The 13374-nt window shown below is 39.7% G+C and overlaps 1 protein-coding gene across 2 annotated transcripts; it reads right to left on the reverse strand.

Annotated features, from left to right (window-relative positions):
• Nucleotides 1–491: 491 nt before the first annotated feature.
• LOC101740722 (GRIP and coiled-coil domain-containing protein 1) lies at nucleotides 492–13108 on the reverse strand. Of its 2 annotated transcripts, XR_009974546.1 has the most exons (13): nucleotides 12758–13108; nucleotides 12282–12383; nucleotides 11712–11815; nucleotides 10789–10934; nucleotides 10142–10224; nucleotides 8972–9144; nucleotides 7683–7896; nucleotides 6571–6962; nucleotides 5188–5373; nucleotides 3898–4007; nucleotides 2497–2574; nucleotides 894–1730; nucleotides 492–857 (listed from the first exon to the last, which is right to left on the reverse strand). XR_009974546.1 is itself a non-coding variant. In XM_004924658.5 (12 exons), the coding sequence occupies exons 1-12, from the start codon at nucleotides 12840–12842 to the stop codon at nucleotides 1559–1561; spliced, it is 1845 nt and encodes a 614-aa protein (XP_004924715.1). In that variant the 5' UTR covers nucleotides 12843–13108; the 3' UTR covers nucleotides 492–1558. The 2 variants fall into 2 exon arrangements, 1 of the variants encoding a protein (XP_004924715.1); XM_004924658.5 differs by having other exon boundaries at nucleotides 492–1730.
• Between the last annotated feature and the right edge of the window lie 266 nt (nucleotides 13109–13374).

A 13374-nucleotide genomic window follows, 5' to 3' on the forward strand; every position in this document is an offset into this window, starting at 1 on the left:
AAGATAGAACCAAAATCATTTTCAAACGTATATTTTAAACTATTAGCTGACCCGGCAGACTTCGTAGTGCCTTAATATATAAATAAAAGACCTAAACTTTTGTATAAAATAAACTTAAAACAAACAAAAGGAATCCGTCCGACGGGGGACACATCAAAGGAAAAACAAAATTGTTATTTTCATTTAATTCCGAGTATTTTCATATTTATCTACCTTTTAAACCTTCTCTGGACTTCCACAAATAATTCAAGACCAAAATTAGCCAAATCGATCCAGCCGTTCTCGAGTTTTAGCGAGACTAACGAACAGCAATTCATTTTTATATATATAGAGATTAATAGTTATGGTAGAATTTCGAGTGCCGGGCGATCACTAGTATTAATTAATTATGCAAGTTCATATTACGAAATGGGAGGCAACGCGTCAGTGATACTCAGTCTCAAACAAAAACCGACTTTTATTCTTAAATTAAAACAATAAAACACAACACAGTAATGAAAAATATTTTATTTATTTTTAATTTATATTATACAGCCGTTTTAATGGAATGTTAACTATGAATACGGTACTCAAGTTCAACCCCAACACTATCCACTACTATATGTTTTAATCAAATAATGTTTAAGATATATGAAATACTTATTAATCTCACTCAATTCTACAAGGTGATCGCTCCCGCGGTGTGCATCTTCCATGAATACTACTTGCTAATTATTTTCAATTAAAATAAAGGCAATAGTGTAGTCTAGACTACCGGGTGGGGATCGCATTACCCGGCTGGGGATCGCATTACCCGGCTGGGGATCGCATTACCCGGCTGGGGATCGCATTACCCGGCTGGGGATCGCATTACCCGGCTGGGGATCGCATTACCCGGATGGGGGTCGCATTACGCGGATAGGGATCGTAGTACCCTGGTATATAGGAAGCGAAATCTGCGACCCTTCGCGACACCCAGGGGCGGAGTGGGGCTGCGGTAGCACACCACACCACCCAATTATGAATCACTTGTTATCCTCTTAAATTATACTTGTATCATAATTCTAGTTGTTTCTTGTATACACACATATACATATAAATTACATAGCATTAGTGTTGTTTAATTAAAATGTATTTACCTGATATATAATACTTTTTAGGGTTTGTATTATTTATTAGATTCTACAGAACGCTTAACGAAGGTAGCTCATGGTTAATGAGGTGTTTAGTGAAAGCCCGCCCGCCCCCCTATCAAGATATGAGGTCTGAGACTCTAATTGATCAGTGATATATTAAACCCATAAAACCTATACGCATTACTGCTTCGCGGCAGATATAGGTGCTGTCTGATGATGATTCTAATTTGAATTATTGTGGACTCTCTCTTATACACGACTAGGACGTCGACATGGCTCACGTAGTGGGTCGCGCGAAGCCGGTGGCTATTCCCAAAGGACTATTACAATTTGTCGAAGTTTCTCGAAGTTGATTTAAAAAATAAGATAAAACGAATACCGACAGTGACGCTTCTAAAGTATTCAGTGTGACGGCCCGTCCGATCCTAAGTGGTCACTCAAATTTACAAAGTAGACAGCACGGAGTGACGTTCGGCGTTAGTGAAATGCAACACGGCGGCTATAGCGTTTAGCATGTGCCTCTTGCCGGCGTAGTCCGTGGACATCAAGTAAGCGAGCACAACGTTCTTCAAATACTCTAAATTTGCACCTTCACGGGATTGCGTTCTTCTTAATCTGAAAATTAATTTTAACAGTTAGCGAAATCGTTACATGCCTTGTGTTACTGGCGACCTCACGTCTCAAGCACATCACAAGCACGTGCGGTTCGGTAAACGCTTAACATCAGAGGAACCACCTCGTTTGCCGACAAGAACTCATGTTTATTTCTTCTTTAGTGACGCTTAGTGTAGATTCGGCTTTATTCGTATGATACAGCATTGAATCAGTAATGCAATTTGCGGTTAGCGTTGATAATGTCGCAGTACATTGCTGCCCATTACTCCGAGAGCTAGAGTCGAATCGAGAGTCGTCGTCGTGGCCTAACGGATAAGACGTCCGGTGCATTCGTGTGTAACGATGCACCGGTGTTCGAATCTCACGCGGGTACCAATTTTTCTTATGAAATGCGTACTTAACAAATGTTCACAATTGACTTCCATGGTGAAGGAATAACATCGTGTAATAAAAATGAAACCTGTAAAATTATAAGTTGCGAAATTACTGGTGGTAAGATCTCTTATGAGTCTGCACGGGTAGGTTGCCTGTCTATTTCTGCCGTGAAGCAGTAATGCATTTCGATTTGAAGGGTGGGGCAGCCGTTGTACTGTTAAAACTGAGATCTTAGAACTCATGTCTCAAAGTGGGTAGCGCCATTTACGATGTAGATTTCTACAGGCCCCGGTAACAATTTAACACCAGGTGGGCTGTGAGCTCGTCCACCCATCTAAGCAATAAAAAAAAACGTGTCAGAGCTGATGCGAGGGAGAATATCTGATATTACCTGTCAATCTCCTCTTTCAGCGCTCTGACGACTTCTTTGAAGCGCTCTTTCTCTATGGTCGCGTCTCGTTGGCAGTCTCTGAAAAGTAGATTTATTTTATTTTATTTTGCTCACCAGCTCGATGGCACTATAATATTATGCCTACGTCTGAATTACGTGCCCTTTCAAGGTCTAACATGTAAGCTAATTCACTAAGCAACTTGAGACATCGACCTCATGTACCACGTCCTTCCTATTCTGGCATCGGTGTTCCTGTCACCTGACCTGCATATTATTATTGTTATGGCGGCACGAGTAACGCCATCTGCCATCAAGTACCGAAAACTGTTTTTTTTTTTCCTACCTATGCTGATAAGCTTGGGATGCTATTTCAGCTTCGCCCTAACGTGTGTAGGTGGGCTCACGGGGCTCAAACCGGAGTGTTGCTAACACTGACTCTAGCAAGAGCCATGCTTCGCAGAATCTACCACCGGATCGGAAACGCGACCCACTGAGAAAATCCGGCGAGAAATTCAGTGGGCTGTGTCTATGGGTTAGTTCGCTCGTCGAGCCCTTCGCCGCAAGTGACGGGTTCGACGAGGACGGTGACCGGTGCTTGTGGTGCCTAAAAGCACCGTTAATGGATCGGGAGAATCCGTAATGACGTGCTTTGGGCGACGTCGACTGTTTACCATTCGATCTACAGGGTCGGGTATGTAGTTTCCAGCGGCCACGACAAGAGGGTTCTCATGTCGTGCCGCCTTGTCAAAGTGGCGCGAAAGCTGATATCGAAGCGACTAGTACTATCGGAAACGTTCTCGATAATTGTAGGGATGTCGTATATATCTACTATAAAAGTGTTAGAGACAACGTAAAGAGATTTAGTAATCGGTTCTACTCGAAACTAAAGGGCGGAATGATTGTGTACCCTAAGTGTTTTAATAATAAATAATAATAATAATAAAACATTTATTTCAGAAAAAATCCATAAAATAATAATAATACAATAGTCAGCACACAAACAGTTCAACAATACAAATAGAAAATGAACAATATACTAATTCAATTAATTAAATATACAAAGGAAATGAATTAGAAACACATAATTATATCAATACAGTAGTAACCATTCTATGTCAATATTAGCTATCATTATGTCAATCAGTCAATTAATTTGGAGAAAAAATAAAATTAAAAGAATATCATACACATTTAACAATGAAGAGTAAAATAATAATAAGGATATGTCAGTCTTGTCCGGTAATTATACACATCCATTTATGTTGGATCGGACAATCAGCGCGAGAAGTCAATTTTTAATTGTCAATTAAGTGTCAGTTTTGATTTTATACTTCAGTGAAAATTTCATTTTTCCGGAGCCTTAGAACGTATTTTTTTTGCTAATCCTTGTGAGTGTCTCACCTGTACTGGCCCTCGAGCAGATGCTTGTCCTTCCTGAGCTGCGATATGTCCTGGTCCTTCCGGGCGAGCTCGTGGGCGTAATGCAACATGTGGGGAGGCGCTGACACATCCTAAAAAAATTAATTTAAGTTTTTTTTTTATAGCTTAGTTGAGTGGACGAGCTCACAGCCCACCTTGTGTTAAGTGGTTACTGGAGCCCATGGACATCTACGACGTAAATGCGCCTTCCACCTTGAGATACAAGTTCTACGGTCTCATGTATAGTTACAACGGCTGCCCCACCCTTCAAACCGAAACGCATTGCTGCTTCACGGCAGAAATAAGCAGGGCGGTGGTACCTACTCGCGCGGACTCACAAGAGGTCCTACCGCCAGTAAATGTACCAAAAGCTTTTAATTCTTCTTCCATCTTTTTTTTAGTATGGCAATTACTTGTTACGATGCATTGTTGCCAGGCCCGAGTTTACAAAAATCCTCAATTATTAAATACGTATTGCGTTATATGAAAAATTATTTCAAGCAAAGTGAGATGATGATTGATGAGTGATTTATTGATGAATTATTTTGTATATTAATTTATTGATAAAAAAAAGGCAAGCCGCGGTTTGGCTCTGCCCATGGCATTGCTGTCTATGAGCGACGCTAGCCACTCACCATCAGGTCGTATGTTCGTCAGCCTGCCAGAGCTATAATAAAAATTAAGATTGTAATCATATTTTGTGATTAAATTATTTGAAACGAGATGAAATAAAAGCTTAGTAAAATTATGGTTGTTTACTGAGACTTCAGTGGGCTTGTTGGAAGGACCCGAGAAGCCATGTCCAGCGGTTTCGTTTTATTTTCCCGCGCTTATGCATTTTCACAGATACCAAATTCACCACCACCATCATCACAGTTTTAATCCTGAAGAGAGACTTAGCTCACAATACAAAACAATTCAGGCAAGTTCGGTTGCGTTAAATGGTCGAGCTGTTTTTGGTCCCTAAAAATATCTTTGGGCCCGCGGTTAGCTCTTAAAATATGCAGATCGTCAAGTCCCACATACCCCACGCGGCCCTAAGCGCTGGGACCTCGTAAGAGGGTTGGCCCCTGGCACAGATAATTTTTTTTAATAAATATGAAAAATTTAGAGTTAATCCGACGTTTTGAAGGGGGTCAAAATCATGTTCAAAGATTCCGTTACAAACACACATACTAATACGTAACATAAATCTAATAAAAGCGTATTAAAAAAAACATGGTCGTGCTGTCACAGTAGGCTCTCACACGTCGACCGGCAAGTCATACTCACAGCAAACACGTTGTGTTCCTCATTGCTGACCTTCCGCTCGTTCCTGCCGCGGATGTAGCTGTCCGTCTCGTCCAGCAGCGCGGCGTACCTCTCCCTCTGCGTCGCGACCTGCTTCTCGAGGACGTGGATCCTGTTCTTCAGGTCCGTCGTTACCTCCCTGTGGTATTCCTCTTCATTTTTCAATTTCTGCAAACATCGGAATGATACGAAATATTGCCGCCACGAAACACCAAAATATTTGTGTGTACTGTAATCATATTTTAAAGCGGGTGGAAATATTCATGATGCGACATTTATGAGTCAACGGACGTGCCATGAGATTGTCGGGTATTTTTTTTATTGCTCACGTGAACGAGCTCACGGCCCACCTGGTAAGTGGTTACCGGACCCCATAGACATCTACGCCGTCATCCACTTAGAGACATAAGCTCTAAGTCTCAGATAAGTAGAGGTCGGAGTAGATAGATTGATTTAAGGTCGTTGACGTTAAACGTAGAGGATAATATGGATATGCCTCCGAAATACCGGAACTTAATGTCCCCATGCATCAGCCCGCTGAGTTTCTCGCCGGATCTTCTCAGCGGGTCGCGATTCCGATCTGGTAGTAGATTCATTCGTGAAACAATTGCTCTTGAGTTGTTAGGTCTCCTTCGGAGGCGCTCGGGCAGTTGTTAGCAAATCCCACCCCTCTTGGCTGAGCCTTTGCTCGCCCACCTGTCCTGGTGAAACTGGAAAGGCCTTCGGGCCACCAGTAAACTCTCAATCATAAAAAAAAAAAAAAAAACCGGAACTTAATATTTATTGTGATATTTGTTCCGGAATTTTGAATTTAGCATGAATCTGTGTTTAAGGTGAAAAACGTATTAATAATAACAATTTACGCTGCCAGTGCTGACTAATGGTGAAAGAAATCAGTATTTTATTTTATACAAAAACACTTTGGAATAGTTACACCGTATTTAGTCCCTTTCTGTTGAATTAGAAATGACAATTGTCAGTATAAGACAATACTTAGACAGGGCTTTTTGTTACTTTATCTCATGTTCATGTATGTTCACAACGCATCAATGGCACGCAACGACCAATCAGAAGCAAGTATCCTGTATAACTCATTGGGTGTTACGCTTACCTCGGTTCGTAGAGTGCGCTCCTAATTTGTGAAATTCCTGTGTTGTGTAAATAATAATCTCACCCTGGCTTGTTTAGTGATTTCTCGTACCTTCTTAACAACTCGACGCAAGTATATAAAATCAATAACCACTGGTTATAACAATACAACGGCTGCCTCACCTTTCAAACCGAATTGAATGACTGCTTCACGGCGGCAGAAATAGGCAGTAAAAGATAGTAAACGATGCGATAAATAAATGAGGAGCAACAGACCTCCTCGCAGATCCTCAGGGCGTCGATTTTGTCTTGCTTCTCCTCGTCCAGCATCAGCTTGCAGGTGTGCAGCTGGTCGGCGAGCAGCGCGAGGTCGTGGCGCAGAGCTGGCGAGGAGGGTCGCGGTTCGACGCCCTCCCTGGAGCTACGTGCTCGCTCCTCCTCCAACTCCAGACGCAGCTTCTCGTAATCCTCCCTGCACTTGAGATGAACGTCACCGAACCCTTCGATTTGGAACACGGCGGCGACGTCTATGGGCGAGCCCTGCTTGTCGTTCTCCGATATCAATTCCTTCTTCAGGATGTGTATTTTGTCGATTAACGTTTGTAGATATTCGCTGTCCGCCAACTTCTCGTTGTCCGTTTCGCTAAGTTGGACCGGAGTGTTTTCTTCTATAAAAAACACATAATTTATAATAAAGTGAAGCTTTCATTCCAATACTGAAACGATTCTATGTCACATTTTCGAACATATTTTAGAGTATTTAGCTTATACTTAAAAGTATTTTTACGCCGGTAAGAGTAACGCCATCGATCGCCAAATAGTCGAACGAATGCCGAAGTATCTAGTAACATTTAGAATGCGCGAAAAGTACAACGCCATCTATTGTCAGATAGCAGAAACACAATACTAGAAATGTGTGTAATATTCTCGACGATTCTAGGGATTTCGTCTCGACAATTTTTATGCCATTTAGTGCCACGCAGTCAGTTAGTAATCGGAACTACTGGTAAGCGAAACAGCAAACGGATTACCTGAAGCGAAGCGGAAGAAGCGAATTGAGATATTTAAAGTGTTTGTGAAGTGTTTTAAGTGTTCGAAGCGTGAATACAGTGGTAACTAGTAATTCAGTAGAATTTTATTTCTCCCGAACCCCAGCGCGTAACAGTATTAGCGAGATAAGAAAAGGTTTATATTTATTGGTGACATTTGAATTTTTAATTTTTTTAAGTAATTAGTGCACGACTCGACCGGTAGTAAATTCGTTCGAAGAAATAGGGCAGTGCTATTGTATTTCTTTAACCATTTAAATTTATAAAAAAATGCCTCAAGGTAAAAAAAAATACAAGCGCTCTTAACAACAAGGACTAAAACGATCAGTGATCAGTTACCAATCGTAGCCGGAGCGATCTTCTCAAGCAGCCTCCCATTTATAGAATCTCTAAGTTGCTGTATCAGCTGTTGGTCGCGGCGTCTCCTCAAATCGTACTGTCCTATAGTCTCTGAGAGTTCAGCTAGTTTTCCTTCTAGCAGCGCGACTCTTTCTTCTTGACGGGCACAGATCTTCCTGGCAGATTCTTCAGCCCTTTTCGCTTTTATTTGTTCCTTGATTTTAATATGAAACAATAAATATAGTTTAAAAAAAAGACACTAAAAACAGCAAACCTTGATAAAAATTAAGAAAATGACCTTTTTCGGGTAGAGGGCCGAACCTCCTACGAGGTCCCCGCGCAAAAGGGGCGCGCGGGGTATGTGAGACTCAACGGTCTGCATGGTGTTGTGAGCAGACCGCGTGCCCAAGGATAAGAAAATGACCTAGTGATCCAGATCATAATTTTTTTTTAATGCTTAGTTAGATGGACGAGCTCACAGCCCACCTGGTGTTAAGTGGTTACTGGAGCCCATAGACATCTACCACGTAAATGCGCCACCAACCTTGAGATATCTCGATATCTCACGGTCACGATATCAGATATCAATCATCAGTTCTAAGGTCTCAGTATAGTTACAACGGCATCCCCGCCCTTCAAACCGAAACGCATTGTATTTCATTGTATTTTTTTTATATCGGACTATTATTATTACCCACAAAAGATAATTGTCGGAGGTGCCGGTTTTATTGATACATGGGCCAGTGACTTTGGAACGTAAGTACAGTCTCGGGTTTGTTAGCAGGGAAACATGAGCCCTCATGAACTAATTTACATGATTGATAGATAGAAGCCTATAATTCTTGCTAATGTGTTAATTTCAAATCTTAGGGATCTAAAGCTAGCGTGTGTATTTTTATAGAAATAATCTCCAGATTTTTGTGAGAACTTGTTTCACAATGTGATTAAGTCAGTATGCAGAATTTAATTTTCTTATTTTTATATTGCTTAGATGGGTAGACGAACTCACAGCCCTCCTGGTGTTAAGTGGTTACTGGAGCCCATAGCCATCTACGACGTAAATGCGCCACCCACCTTGAGATATAAGTTCTTAGGTCTCAAGTATAGTTACAACGGCTGCCCCACCCTTCAAACCGAAATGCATTACTGCTTCACGGCAGAAATAGGCAGGGTGGTGGTACTTACCTGTGCGGACTCCCAAGAGGTCCTACCACCAGTAAAAAATGATTTACCGGATGTTTAACTCAAAATTTGAAACCTTTTAAAAAAGCACCCTGTATATAACTTACTTCTCTGATAGCGACTGAATGTGATTGCTCGATCAGCGCCAATTTTTGCTGAAGCCTGACTAATTGGGCTGGAGTCTCAACAGTCCGGGCTTCGGCACGCTGCAGCCTCCTTTGGGCTGCCTCCAAGGAACTGCTCAGATCTCTAACTCGCTTCTCTAGCTCGGCTTGTGACGCTAAGAACAAAAAATCGGTTGTCGGTAAAGTCGGTTTCATGACGATAGTTGTAAAACGTCATAAGAAAATACTGATGGAATGGTTTCATTTTTCAAAAGAAAATTTTAATTTTATTTGTTTGATAGTTATTTTGTATGGACAATTGACACCACATTCACTTTTCACTGAACTTTATACTGGACGAAAACATGTAAATGTATTATTGTATAGCAGCTGTCCACGCGGATGAATCGCTCACTGAAGTAGGAGAGAGACAGATGTCGAACGCTGCCGAACGCGGAGGCCGATTGTGCCTCTTTGTCGCTCGTTGCGCGCTCTCGCTTGCACTTCAAGCCTTATATGGAACGCCTCAATGAGTCATGTTTTTTCGTGCGTGCAGCCGGCTCCATCGAATTATAAGACGTTGTCACGTCAAAAATAAAATACTAATGTAAAATGGACGTCTCAAAGACATGTAACTCTCAGGAGACGTGTTCTGGACTAGAGACCGCGTACCGGTAAGCGCAACGTTGGGCGTCCCCTTGCCCGTTGGACCGATGCCTTGCGGCGATATGCTGGGAAAGATTGGATGCGGAAGGCGGAGGATCGTTCATTGTGGCGGGCTATGGGAGAGGCCTACATAAAGCAGTGGAGATAGTAGGTTTGGTAGGCAGTGGCTTGGCTCTGCCCCTGGCATTGCTGAAGTCCATGGGTGACGGTAACCACTCATAAATCAGGTGAGCCGTATGCTCGTCTGCCTACAAGGGAAATAAAAAAATAAATAAAGATACAGGCTGATGATGATGATGATGATGAATGGAAAATGGAAAATGCACTCTAAAGTAGAGGAAGTGGAAGCCCAATACAAAGAATTAAAGTTTGCTTCTTATAAGAAGCATCTCAGTCATCGTGTAGACTTTAAGTATACATAATTAGTAGTCTAGACTTTCTGTATACAGAAAGTATATATGCTGTTCGTGTCTTTTTTAAAACGAGAGTCTACTGAGAGTCACTGACCTTGAGCTTCAGTTGAATTAACTACTCGGTCTTCTAATTTCTCTTTCGTCTTCCTTTCGCTGTTCAATTTCAAATGCAACTCTCTGGAATGTCATACAAAGAAAAGCTAAATTATATACATACTTTTAAACAAACACGAATGAAAACATTTAAATTCACCTTATTGTAGCCTAAAGAGTGGAACAAGTGTCATGCACATAAACCTCAACCATAATATATCGCAATATGAACGTAGCTTCTATCTGTTGAGATAGTTTGAGCTGAAAATCAAAGCAATATACACAGAGCCTACCCAAAAACACATCTTACTATCAATAAATTACTAATTTTAATCGAACAAAAAGATAACAAAGTCGCTTTCCCTGTCCCTATATCCCTATGTATGCTTAAATCTTTAAAACGACGCAACGGATTTTGATGCGGGTATTTTTTAATAGATATAGTGATTGAAGAGGAAGGTTTATATGTATAATAACATCCATTAAATAATGGAGAAATCAATAATAAATTACAGTTTCCGAAGCGAAGCGAGGGCGGGTCGCTAGTTTTAAATATTTATTTTCTATTTGAAATGCGCTAGTTTACTTGAAAAATAGCCTTTATGTCATAGAATCACATAATATTCTGTATAAGAAATGTATGCTTACTTCATCATAGCAACATGATCAGCTCTCTCCTTCTCCCTCTCTTGTATCTCGTAGGCTATCTTGGCTTTCAGACTGTTAAGCTCCAGCAAATGTTGCTGCGATAGCATTTTATTCTCCTCTCTCAGTGCCGCTAACATGTTCTCATACTGTAATAATATTCACGCTCAACATTAGCTAACATTTCATTTTGTATAATAAAAAACAACAATAATCATTTTAATGACCACTAAAACTGTGAAGTATCTCATACATCAGTAATAATATAATGACAATAAAACAAGTTCGATTAAGCTATAAAAGTTGTTTTAATTATGTCTATGACTCACGAAAATCAAAGAATATACAATAATTATATCTTCATTGTAAAATACTGGTGGTACTACTGGTATTACTGGTGGTAGAACCTCTTGTGAGTCCCCGCAGGTGGGTACCACCACTCTGCCTATTTCTGCCGTGAAGCAGTAATGCGTTTGGATTTGAAGGGTGGGGCGGCCGTTGTAACTATACTTGAGATCTTAGTACTTATATCTCAAGGTGGGTGGCGCATTTACGTTGTGAATGTCTATGGGCTCCAGAAACCACTTAACACCAGGTAGGCTGTGAGCTCATCTACTCATCTAAGCAATAAAAAATAAAAAAAACAATACATATACTTCTGCACCTAATGATGCATTGCTTGTGTCCACTAACAAATCTCAAATACAAGCAACATCTAGTAAGCTTGTATTTGAGATTTGTATGACATTAACTTATTATTTGTAACATTAGTATGACATAAGTCTTGAAAATAAATCCTTTTTGGTAAGCTAAATAACTACAGCACTAATCTAATAGCAACTGAGAATATATACTTAGTATTTCTGAGAAAAGCATAGACAGATATTTTTCTTTGGCTGTAGGCACATTCATGGAATCACATGTACCTTATCCCTTGTAACTTTTTTGTCTGCCTGGAAAGCTTCTTCCATGCGAGCTTTCTCCACTGTGAGGGTAGAAAGAGACAGAGTGAGGGCTGTGACCGAATCATCTGTAAATTGAATGAAATTTTAGAATCCATGCATTATGTGATTTGGGTTACTTGTACTATTAGCATATTATATTTAAAATAGAAACTCATATACAGTAAAAGATCCTTATTCCCGATTCCTTCGTTTGTGTTTCGACTATTCGCAGATAAAAAAATGCAAGCCAATTCCTATATTCACAGCTCAAGATTTCCTTATGTGTTGATCTAATAAGTCTACTGGTACATACACATTGATAAAAAGGATTTAAATATGTAGGTATCCAACCAAATATCCTTTGTACCACTATTAGTGGTTTCTGTATTTGCAGACTATTTAAGGAGCATATACCCCACGAAAAAAGAGCTTATACTGTATGACCAAAAAAAATTTGTATTTTTAGACAATATAATATCAATTTTTTTTATATCTACAGAAGTGATAAATGTTAATTCCCCATCTCTATTCTACACCTCTGAATGTCCATACCTTCACTTCCATCTATAGTGTTTTCAGTCTTGTTGAGTGCCTTCAAGCTGATCTCTAATGCTTCTTTCTCTTTAACCAAGCCCTTGTAAGCTGTGACTACATCTGGAAATGAAAATTTACCTTGTAAATGACATCATTACTTTTTTCTACGTTGAATTTATAGTTGATATGCTGCCACAGCCAAAAACCAAGGTTTTTGAGATGAATTCAAATTTGTCAAATATGTATTTAGAAAATCTACTTTTATGTAAATGCACTACAGGATTTGTTTTAGCCACATAACATATGGCTCTCAAATTAATCTTTTCTAATGGTGTTTAGGAGCACTTTCACATGTTTCTCAATAAACTATGTTTAATAAGAATCTCGCGAAGTCTTGGAATGAGTGCGTGAGCTGACTATCTGTCCCGGTTAAGCAGCAAATCCTCCGAGCTAAACACTGTCCTTCTATTCCAAATAAAAAAGATTACACTTACCCCGTAAACGTGATTCGTATCGTTTTATCTGATCAGCTTGTTTTGTTATGGTAGATATTAGCTCTTGTTTTGATAATGATTCCATTTCTATTGTTATGACACAAGACTAGACATATTTTTGTTAAATAAACTTTACCATAAACTATTAGTTAAGTTCAAATAAACTAGAACGGATCAGTATTTAGTACAGGTTTAATTATTTGAGAAAACTCCACAATTTAAACAAGTCTGTAAATAAAATTTGATTTAAATCAATATTAACATCACTTTTTAGTTCCCAGTTCAACTTATATTATAATAAAATAATGTCATTAATGTCTAATCTATGCTTCCACTTACCAGCATGACCGATGAGACTTTTTGGCGGGAACGCGAGGACTGAAGTTGTGTGATTTGTTTTATTTTGTCTATTTAGTGTTTCTTCAGGTTTAAATATGTAATAATGGTGGTTTATTAACTGTTTAATATCTGTGAAAGTGCACAAATGTGGGAAAATGAAACAAAGCTGCTGGACGTAACTTCTCGGGTTCCTCCAAAAAGTCCACTGAAAAAATCTCAGTAAATGACCACTATTTTACTGTGATTATATTTCATCCCATATCATTTCATATCATTAA

The sequence above is a fragment of the Bombyx mori genome, chromosome 12 (genome assembly GCF_030269925.1).
Source record: "Bombyx mori chromosome 12, ASM3026992v2".
Taxonomy (NCBI): Eukaryota; Metazoa; Arthropoda; class Insecta; order Lepidoptera; family Bombycidae; genus Bombyx; species Bombyx mori.